Below are 11,166 nucleotides of genomic sequence, written 5' to 3' on the forward strand. Positions count from 1 at the left end.
TAAGTTTCTATTGATAACAAAAACATGTACTTATCTTTTACACAAGAAATCTATATTTGCATAGTGTATCTCTTACACAAGGAAAACATTGTATCAGAATTTTTATTTAGTGTTTCTCTTTAATTATTTTCCACCCTCAATGTCGATCAAAATACTTAGACAACTATAGATTAATATTAAACCATTAAATCAGTAATTTCATTACAATAATGGAATACACAAATAAAAATTAAATTACACACAAATATTACTATAAATTATATATATATATATATATATATATATATTATGTGATGAGATATGGTATATAATATCATACATGTCACATAATCACTCCACAAACCAGTAGAGCCAAATCGGTTTATACCATTTCCTATACACACATTCCAACAGATGACTAAGTTGCTCCACCTATTCCTGATGAGATCTGCAGCTTGAAAACACTTTTTAAAACACAGCCCTAACCATATTTCTAATGTATTGCAAAATCTTATAACACCGTAAAATTGTATTTCTATTGTACACAATAGTCATGGAAAACATATTTTCCTCAATAGTATTTCTGTAAAACAAAATACCAGTATATGAACTTAATTAAAAAGAGGTATGACAGTAACAATTCCCCAATTAAAATTACCCCTAGCACTGACATGTTCATCTTCTAATCCAAAATCAAGCCCATCAATACACCAATTTGCTAGGCAGTTTGTGGTTTCCTAGCCACAATTACATGTACGCCTTCATGGCATTTCATTTCAAATAATAACTATTAGTTAAATTTGTGAACTTTAAGCAAAGCCAGTCTGATTCTTTTTGTCTGATGGTTGTCTAATAGTTGATCATGTGTCCAAAGAAATGAAAAACAATAATTATAATATGTAGTCAGTAAAATATAATTCTTCAGTTGATCTAGCACTTGAAATTTTACATGCTTATGGAAACAAGCAATATTCATTGTGATTTCACCCATGAATGGGCGGCTCAACTTCGTTAACTGGACTCTACAACTTGTAGGTCAATGAAATCTGACCAGCTGAATCATTTGGAAGCAATCCAGACTCTTTAAATATCTTTTCAGACTGCACAAGAATGAACATACCACTGTATCTTTTCAAAATAATAATATCACACTCCACATGCACTTGACATGACCATCGAGAAGAAAAGTGCTCCTTCCTATAAGCACTTTCTCAAGTAGAAGAATGAATAAATCAACTCATTTACGGGTCCAATTCTTCTCCTTCACTTTGCAGCTGTCAGTACCCTTTCGCCTATTAACAAGAGGGTAATGTCTGAATTTTCAGCAGTAGGATTTGGAGACTTTAACACCACAAGTTGCTGCATATGATATGTGAACCTTTCTGGACTGCTATATTCAAAAATCATATTTGGTTCTTCCACTTCCCAAAATGAGACATAACATGTCTGAAATTTCTCTAGAAGAAGAATAAAAATTCCAAGATTCAAGCATTAGGCGTTTTCTTGATCCTTTGAAATGAACAACCTGCATCCAAAAACAAACCAGGAACAGAAGTCATGTTAAAACAAAAAGGAGTGCTAAGTTTTCGCTACAGTGAGACCAAGAATGACCTACGGCTATTCATAGAGTACTCAACTAGGGTAAAAACTTTCTCCCTTTATTCATGTGCTTCATCATTTAAATATATGATGCTTTTGGACTTGTAGAGTCATTAGGCCGAGACGAACCCATTGCATATAGTAGTAAAAAGAACTACCGTAGTTATGCTTCACAGGCCCATTACATTACGTAGTCTTTCATCCATTGTGGGTGTTCCTTCTGTCTAATGGGCCTGCTGTAGGTGCTGGACTGTGTTGTATCATATTACCTTTAATATTTCCCAAAATTTTCAAGCAATCAGACAGAATACTTGCTGTTGTAAGTCTAAAATAAACATTTAAAAACTAAACATATGATATATCTATGTATAATTTCCAAAAGTATAACTAAAGCACTCAGCTTAGGACCAAAAAGAAATCCTGCCATTGTAAATCTTTCATTATACCTTAACATCCAATGGCATGCCACGGAATTGACCAGCACCCTCTGGCGGAGTCCAATTGTACAGAGAACAAGGTAAGAACAATACTGAAGTACCCCCAATGTCTTCTGAGAAAGCAAGTGCTTTGGTAAACCTTCTGGGGTCAAAATGAGGTTTCGACATAACAACCCAAGCAAGAGCTAACTGATCACCAAGCATACGAGAAGCGTTTCTATACTTTGTGCTGTAAACTTTCAAGACCTCTTGTAGGAAAAGCTTTGCCCTGCATTGATTATCAAATTAAATTAAAAAAATTATTTATCAAAAAATATGTGGGATAAATCAAGAAAATGGGAAAAACAAGCTTGCAAATGACCAAAGAAGCATATCAGAGGCATTTGCATGGTATATATGGAGGATAGGATAGTGTTACAATCATATAATTTTCATTTTACAATTGCAGGTTTTAAATCGGATGGACAATTATCACCTTAAAATTGCTTCCGGGGTACCCTTAACTGCAATGAACCCTGAATTCAAAGGTTGGGCCTTATTGTTCCTAAAGGTCAGAGCCAGATGAAAATTAGGATGGTCACGAAAAACTTGCCCTAAATCATCAACCACTGCTATATCAGAATCAGTGAAGATGTAATGATTGATATCCCCCGGCTTCTGAGAAAGTTGCTGGAGCCTTGTTTCTAAAAATGTCTGTGAAGAAGGAAAACATAAGGTCATTTAGTTTAAAGAATTAAAATTTTAAAGTTCTAAACACAAATATAATGATTAAACACTACTAGATCAATAGAGGAGACAGTACCAGATAAAGAGTAACAAAGATAAAACTAGCAAAAACCTCTGATCTATGGTCCAAATTATTGGGTGTGGAAAAAGACAGTTATAGTATTGATTATTACAACTAAACAGAAAACAGCAGAGCAGGAAAAAAATTCAGCTAAATGTAGTCCCTGATGAGTGATGAGAAATTATTTTTCACCAGCAAATGTTATATCTACTATGGATGCAATGTGATCTTACAATGTAAGACCTGATCCTTTGGAGCATCAACTTGTCTCGTGAATAATCACCTTGTATAGCATACAGAGAGACCCTGTTTCTTTGCACCGAGAGGTCAGACGCAGGATCTGTGAGAATAATCACTTTGCTCTGGGGCATTGCCACCTGCACACATTAAGCACAATGTTGAATGAATGATGTCTGTTTAGTATAATTGTAAGAAAACAAGCTCTAGGTCAAAAAAATATAAATCTCCTTTGTAATATTTATTATTGGGTAAATGTACATCTAAAACCAAACACAGCTCTATTTATTTTACATTAACTTGACACAAAGAATCAATGGTAATAAAATCAAATCCCTAACTATAAGCAACTGATATCAACATTCGCCATTCTGATACTAGCATGTTCCTTTAAATATTCTCCCTCAAGCCAGAGCATGTGTTATATGAGTTGGGCCTGTTACAAAATATATTCAACCTGGGTGACTAACAAAACAGTAATTTGATTCAAGAACAGAAGAAATATCAGAGACAAGACATCTGAGTGTGGTTTTATTGACTGATGGATTTTATTGGAGTAATGAATCCAATGGTTAATAACAGTACGCTGCAATTCAGAAATACAATCCTTCCAATAAAAACCAACACACCCGGGTGCCTGAAGACACGTTGCTATGCAAAGGTATGGGAGAGAGGGTCGTTGTACATGAAGAGTTGGTAACCAAATTTGAACCCCACGACCAACTGGTCACCAAGGCACAACTTTACCATTGTGTTATGGCCCACCCTCTTCACAATCCTTAAAAAACTTAAAAAGTTGTCACCTTTCTAATCTACAAACTAATATATATATACTGAATATTTCAGAAGGAAAATTTTTTCAAGTTGCAGATATCATTGATATACTCTGCTATTAAGCAAGTTTACTTCAAAACATGTAAATGTTTCTGACAAAATCACTGCTATATTTTTACTAGTTTAGTGAGATTAACTAGTCATCTCATCTCTGTTTTTCATCATAGAAACAATTTAATTTCAAATGATATAGAATTCATGATTATGGCATTTCTATTTTACCCAATGGAGAGAAATTAATTCTAAGGCTTGTGATGAATGAATGATGCAAATCCAGTGCCGTTTGTACTTTGTAATACACACAGTACCAAAGGTTTATTTACTAGTCAATCACTTAAGCTATCCTTGTTGCCTACGAATTGAAATTTATCAGTAGCCAAATGTTGACAAGGATGTATATGTGTATCAGAAAAACTAGTGCCAAGGTAGGAAAAGGAGACAAAGTCATGAAAACAAGAATATTCCAGTATCTCAAGTTAACACCAGAACAAAGAAAACACACTTTTAACTAAACATCTACAAAGTAAAGAAAGAATATACACAAGATCATAAAACTGGCTACTATTACTTAAAATTTACTGAAAACCACAAAATCATGAAAAGAGCTCATTAAATAAAAAGCAGGAGCCACAAATTTCTAATAAATTTCAACCAGTAATAAAATGTGTATTGTTAGAATTTCCCGTTTACACAATAATCAAAGGCAATATGCTCTTTGCAATGGGACAAACCCACAACTTTTATTCAACATTTACCTGAATGAAGTTAATGAAGACATTCAACACAGCCATGGACCTGCCAAACTTATTATATGAAGCATTGCCAACTATTGTGTTTGATCTGTCGTCCATATCATTGATGGAAGTATTATAAATGGTAAAGACAGTGACAAATGTGATACTTCCATCTACACCTGATCTACTTTCAGAAGAATGGGTCCTATTAAGAGCTTTTATCCCTGTGAATTGACATTGAGAACTTTTAAATTCATTAGATCAACGGAAAAATATGGACATCAAAATTTCAAGGAAATGCAAAACCTCCTATAACATATAATGGTCCTAGTACCTAGTAAGAGCTTTGCTCCTGTGAATTGAGAATTTTTTTAATGCATATAATCAACAGAAAGAAAATAGGCATCAAAATTTCAAGGAAATGTAGATGTAGGGATCAAGTTACGCTTAGATTAACTCTCAATAAAGTAACTCCACTTCATTATTTCAATGATCATGTACTCCTAATTTTGAACAAATTGGACATTTATGTTTGACATTTATTTACTTATATTCTTCTAAAAAGGTATTCTAAACATTAAATTAGACTTACTTAACAGTTGGATCATAGAGATTTAATATTACAAAGCGTTATCTTAGCTTCATTCTTTATTTTTCCATTCCAACCGGCCACACTTTTCATTTGGTGGGCTGAGTTGACCCACAAGTTTTGACCTACTTTGACAGCTTTTTTTCAGCTGTCAACACTATTCATCATCAGTAAGTTAGATAGTTTCAACTCTTTTCTATACTATACTAGATTAACAAAATTAAAATAGAAAAGATCCTTAGGCTCTAGCATCTTATACTATTGTAAGATTGTATTGTATACAAGGTTTTTGAGAATAACATTTGTGAATTCTAAATGACCTACCTCTCGAATACAATTAATTTACAAAAATTGCTAAAACATTCCAAGCTAGCTACCATTTTCTCAATAATCAGTGAGTGATGGGTTTATGTCAGTAGTTATATATGATAGAGCCAAAGATTTTGAGACAACCTGTTAGGTTTCTTTCTTCAGAAAAGGAATTAATTATTTTGAAGAACCAATCAATGAACAAATTGACAGAGAAAAGATATAAAGAAAGAATAATTTCTGTGTTTAGTAACCAAAAGAATGTACACAAGAGTAACCAAAAGAGCACTCTCCTTTCACACTGAATATCCCAGTTGATTTTACAAAACAAAAAAGATCTCCTCATCACTTCACTAAGAGGGTTATTTATAACCGCAACTAACTGCCAAAACCCACTAAACTCCCCTCTTATTCTGTCTTCTAAAATATACTTGCAAAGTCCAATTGGTTTGTTTGGGTAGGTCTCCTGTCTAATAACACAACCGTATTCTGAATCATATTATTCTGAGCAAGAAAACATTTAAGAATCAAGAGCATAAATCAAATAACTTTGGTAAAGGGATAAAAAAAGAACCTTGGCATTGCAAACGATTTGACAAGCCCTGTCCAGCAATAGGCCCAAGAACCAGATGATCAAATTTCTTGTTTAGTTGTTTGTGCGGTTCTTCCACTTTTGAGTTTTTGTGTAATTCCATGACTGATTAAAAATAACTATGTTAACTTGTTATGTCCCAATCAAACACATAAATTTAAACTTCTAAAAACAAAAGAGATTACCAACCAGAAAACAGATGGACGAGGAGGAAAAACAAAGGAAGACCAAAAACAAATCGTTGCCATCCACTGAATATTTTCATGGCTGATAACATTCACTTGAATACAACACCAAGTAAACGATGAAGAAACTAATGTCCTACACTTGCACTTCAGCTGCACATACAATACAAATCAACTTAGACAGGTGCTTTAACAAAAGTAAAGCCATATAAGGATAAGAAAAAGATGAGAGAATATAGGCAAAAAAAATTCCATTAAAAAATCATACAGTTAGGCCACCAAAAAGAAAATTTATATATCACAAAACTTGTGAGAATCATACAAATTTCAGGCAAATTATAAAATCAAACTTATATTAGATCGGAAAATAAATTACCTGCTCCAGAAATAGACTGGTCCAGACCAGCCCATTGACCATCATTGATCACACACCAGCCTTTAATGGAGAGGATTAGGCTGGTTGATGGTTAATCCTAAGCCCTAGCCCACTCCAAAATGACTAGTGGATTATGTGATTTCATTTTTAGTGTAATTATTATTTATTTTGTAATATGTGGAAACAGAGAATTCTTGCTTTGCTAGCTTAAAATGTCAACCTTATAATTGTATGACAACAAAAGAAGAAATGAATAGGAATTGAGTTAAGATCCCAAAAGTTGCATAAGATACTTGAAGAATTCACATCGACTAGAGATAAAACCAAATTATAGTATATAAGTGGGTGTAAACTTCACATCACAAACAGGTTTTGGGAGGTTGAGTTAGGCTCAAATTCCACTTTCTTAGGAGGGTATCATAGTCATTAAGAGCATATCCTAGGCACGCTTTTTGGTCCAGACCTCACCTTTCAAACCGATTTTGTAAGATTGAGTTAAGAGATTAAATTTCAAGTTCTTAAGAATACTCAATATCATTTATCCTGAGTTCCAACATCAGTCAGTTCCTACCACCGACAACATTTACTTTCTTTGTTATTTTGTCACCATTGTAGCATTCAGAGTAGTGAATCACATACTATTTTCATGCCTAAAAAACATTCTCTTCAATACAAAGTAGTAGAGTAGCAGATCAGGCAGCATAGTAGGGGGCTGGAACCTTGCTAAACAAGGGCTGGAGAAGCTCCCTAAAACAGAGGAAATTCAACTCAGCTCCAACAGAAGCTGTGATGAAATGACTATAGTTGGAAAGTATCTACTATACAGTGGCTGAATTTTAGCTGTTTGTGATTAGGATTTAATTCCTATATTTTATTTATCATTCGTTTTCCAGTTTTTTTTTAGTTTTTGAAATTAACTGAGAATTTCCTCAACTAAATCAGAAATCTTTTCTTGCCTTTCATGTCTGGTGAGCAAGTGCTGCCAAATTTCTCCTAGCAATTGGTGGATTGCAGAATAAAAATGTAGGAAGGAACAGCACATATCTGTGTGCAATTAAACACAAGGAACTAAACACAGCGTACTTCAGATGTATACAATTGGAGAAGAAAAAAATAAGCTTCCCCAATCAGTCATACAGGATCTAAATTCAGCATGGGAATAACAGAGATTATGTCCCTGTCAAAAATTGTAACCCCAACAATCACTATGAGCAATCATTGTGCTTGCAACTTGCATAAAACTTTAGCATGTCTGTCAAGGAATGCCAAACATCCGCTCCACCCTGCTGTGATTGTTGACAGCTGCAGTAGCATTAGTGCCACTGCCAACTAATATAAATTTACAAGACATTACGTAATAAAACAAAATGCATTTACATTACCGAAATTAAGTTCATACATTAGCACTTGAAACCAATATTTTTGAATTAAATATTTTAACACTCAATATTTTGAAAATCAGACATCATTGATGTGTTAGATAGCTTGAATGGAAACTACTTCAGGTTCAACAGCTAAGCTTCAACTTCATGATCATCCAGAGAATCAGTTTGTTAACATCACGATCATCCACAAATCAGCTTGTTCATTGTGCTCCTATGTTTTGTGCATAAGATTAATGTACCAATATCTCATACCCGCCAATGGATGTTTCTTAACCAAAAAATCCTTACTATAAGCCTCTCTAAGTACAACAGTCTGAGTCCTAATCTTATTGGAAATGTAAAATATACCCGGATGATGAACCAAAGCCTTCTTAAATCTCAAGGCCAACCCCAAACACTCTCCAAAGCAAAGCAAATTTTCTCTTTCTGTCTTCTTTGACACTAGAAGAGAAAGCAACTCATGCAATATTGCCACAGTCCATTTCTCTGCTTGGTCACTATTTGTGTCAAGATGAAAAGCATTTTCATATGGAGAAACATAAGGCAACTTTTGCCAATTCTCAACCCAAGTCTTCACCCTCTTCACTAAATCAAAACCTTTCGGAAAAGTTAAGGGAAATGCAATATCATGCTTTCTTTTATCTCCACATATGCCCAAACTCCTTGCCCTCTTTTCTAACTCAGACACAGAAAGCTCCTTTCTCCATGAAACAAGCTCTAAAGCAAGCAATTCTTTTCCAGATGACGGATCTTCCACAACACAAACATCAAAATAATCAGGGTAATCGGCCAAAAGGGTCGTCACATAATCATGAGGAAGACCCATATCCCACTTTAGCTTCTCAATTACATAAAGAGGCAATTTTGCCATGCCAGCAAGCATTAGAAGCCTTGAGAGCCTCTGAACAGTGTCTTCACGATTAGTGGGAGAATTATGAACAGCCATTTCTTCTCTGTGGATGGAAAAGGCTTGAGGTGTGAGTTTGACAACTGGAGGAAGACCAGGACCAGGTTGAAATTGGGTGAAGACACAATGGTATTTGTCAATAAATTTGGTAGTTGTAGTGGGAAGGCTGAGAGAAGCTTTCAGATGAGAAGCAGTATACATGGAGAGGGATTTCGAAGGAGATGAAATGATGTCGTTCTTGAGAGAAATTATTTGCTTGAGATCTTTCTCTTTCAGGACTGCATTATCAAGATATGGGTCTCGAACCCATTTGACCTTTGCATTTACAAAAGTCCTGATATGGTTGAACAGATGTGGATGTCTGGAGGAAAGAGCCATGAACAACCAGCTCACTACCCTGTAAAGTGGAAACACTGTTATAGGGTAAAAGGTCTTCTGTAGGTTTACACACTCTAACTTGTGCTAACCTAATAAAATATAGAATATAATGGTCATCAAATAAAAAAATATATTCTGCATAAATTTATGCACTCTGCAACTATTTTATTACATTTAAAAAAAACAATGATGTGTTAGATTTTCAGTCCCTTGCTTGGTCTATACTCTAAACAGCTTGTGTAACTGTAGACTAACTCCAGAATTTCCTATCATAAGGTAGGTAATGTCAACAGCAGGGAGGAATAAGATTTCTTGCTGGGCTTATATGGATATTCCTAATATTTGAGATTTGAGTCGGTGAAGTCACAACTCGCAATTAGAACACACCAAAACACAACCGGAAATCCAATCAAAACTATTCTTCAAAATTCTAATACGGATAAGAACACAAAATAATTGTTCGATTCCAGAAAGGAAACAAAATTTGGAGCTGGGAATATAAATTAAAACCAACTATCTATAAGCAACAGAAGCATTGCTTAGTTCAATGAAAATCAAGTAGAGATAAATTATCAGCAATAATAACTATGCAGCCCGAGATACAAGAACACTCTCGAATCATCCCAAATTATCAACAATTTTCTATTCAACATAATATGTAGTAAACATCCAAACTTCGGTTTAATTTATTTCCTAAATTTCTCGTAAATAAAACACCAAAATCATCGACATTACATATGGATTCGGCAGTTCTGTGCGCCAGAAAAGTCTAATCTCCAAAAAAAAAAAATTAAAAAAATAGCCAAAAGGAAAATAAGTATATAGAAATTTTCTGTGAAAGCATCCACTGAGAACGGAACTTCGGAGCAATTCATAGGTAATGAATTGAACGGAGAAGTGAAGAATTGAACAGATCTCAAATAAATGCAGATGAAAAGTACCTGAATGAGAGAGAGATCAAAGCATCGTCGGAGGAGGAGAAGAAGGAGAAAAAAAAGCGACGTCGTTTAAGGAGAGAACCCTCCTCTCCGGAACTTGTTTCTATGCGCTCCGCTCGTGAAATCACTCACCAAAAAACAAATTGTAACAAGTAATAAATAAATAGTTATTATTATTTTTAATTTGAAAGTTTATTTTCTAATTTTATATTAAAAAATAATGTCTATTCACTGTATACAAAGTTTTTTACTGTCTACTAAATTGTTACCAAAGAATAATACTGTTAACTAATAAAAATCACCACATATATGAATTTTTTAAGCTAATCAAGAAAAAAAAAGTCAACGGAATAATCTGTGACTAGCGAGTAATATAAAAAATATTTACACTGTAGATTATTTTAAAAAATAGTAAAAGTGATTGTAGTGACATATTAATGAAAGTAAATATATTCTTTAACAAAAATTATTTTAATTGACTCTAGGTTTAAAAAGGAGGATGCAAACTCAACCAATATTTCTGAAATAATAAAACTATAAAAAAGGGTCTAAATTTCATTGTTTTCAAGAAAAATATAATTAACATGTATTTTAGTGTTTTATTATAAATATTATTATAAACATTTCATGTAGGTTTAAGTTAATTTATTTCATATTAACAGTCACAATTTTATATGATAACTTTTAAAAAATAAGTAATCTATATGACATATATGACTTAACTAGCTATATGGTATATAGGCTATAGCCTTTAGATGTAATATATTTACTTTTTTATTATTTAATTATTTTGTTTAATTTGACCTTTATTAATAAAATATTCAATTTAAAAAAGTGTAACAATGTAATACTCTTAAGGTTCAATAAATAAATAAATAGTAGGACTAAAAATGTAATTAA

The 11,166-nt window shown here is 33.4% G+C and overlaps 2 protein-coding genes across 3 annotated transcripts; both read right to left on the reverse strand.

Moving 5' to 3' along the window:
- Nucleotides 1-856: 856 nt before the first annotated feature.
- Nucleotides 857-10,402, reverse strand: LOC137818336 (polyphosphatidylinositol phosphatase). Of its 2 annotated transcripts, XM_068621688.2 has the most exons (8): nucleotides 10,270-10,402; nucleotides 6,287-6,435; nucleotides 6,080-6,202; nucleotides 4,629-4,831; nucleotides 3,036-3,179; nucleotides 2,491-2,708; nucleotides 2,025-2,283; nucleotides 857-1,504 (listed from the first exon to the last, which is right to left on the reverse strand). In XM_068621688.2, the coding sequence occupies exons 2-8, from the start codon at nucleotides 6,372-6,374 to the stop codon at nucleotides 1,376-1,378; spliced, it is 1,164 nt and encodes a 387-aa protein (XP_068477789.1). In that variant the 5' UTR covers nucleotides 6,375-6,435; nucleotides 10,270-10,402; the 3' UTR covers nucleotides 857-1,375. The 2 variants fall into 2 exon arrangements, with proteins under 2 accessions (XP_068477789.1, XP_090153509.1); XM_090297383.1 differs by lacking the exons at nucleotides 6,287-6,435; nucleotides 10,270-10,402 and having other exon boundaries at nucleotides 3,086-3,179.
- Nucleotides 8,014-10,391, reverse strand: LOC137818347 (Ubiquitin carboxyl-terminal hydrolase family protein). The gene is made up of 2 exons (XM_068621708.2): nucleotides 10,270-10,391; nucleotides 8,014-9,347 (listed from the first exon to the last, which is right to left on the reverse strand). The coding sequence occupies exon 2, from the start codon at nucleotides 9,326-9,328 to the stop codon at nucleotides 8,255-8,257; it is 1,074 nt and encodes a 357-aa protein (XP_068477809.1). The 5' UTR covers nucleotides 9,329-9,347; nucleotides 10,270-10,391; the 3' UTR covers nucleotides 8,014-8,254.
- Nucleotides 10,403-11,166: the final 764 nt, after the last annotated feature.

The sequence above is a fragment of the Phaseolus vulgaris genome, chromosome 11 (assembly GCF_051622355.1).
Source record: "Phaseolus vulgaris cultivar YP4 chromosome 11, ASM5162235v1, whole genome shotgun sequence".
Lineage (NCBI taxonomy): Eukaryota > Viridiplantae > Streptophyta > Magnoliopsida > Fabales > Fabaceae > Phaseolus > Phaseolus vulgaris.

Bases quoted from the DNA above. Each gene is read 5' to 3' on its own strand.
- LOC137818347 (XM_068621708.2), bottom strand. From the start codon at position 9,328: ATGGCTCTTTCCTCCAGACATCCACATCTGTTCAACCATATCAGGACT.
- LOC137818336 (XM_068621688.2), bottom strand. From the start codon at position 6,374: ATGTTATCAGCCATGAAAATATTCAGTGGATGGCAACGATTTGTTTTT. The intron at 2,709-3,035 runs GTAAGATCACAT...CCTTCTTCACAG, and splicing joins AAAGGATCAGGTCTTACATT to ACATTTTTAGAAACAAGGCT. The intron at 1,505-2,024 runs GTATAATGAAAG...TTTTGGATGCAG, and splicing joins GCATGCCATTGGATGTTAAG to GTTGTTCATTTCAAAGGATC.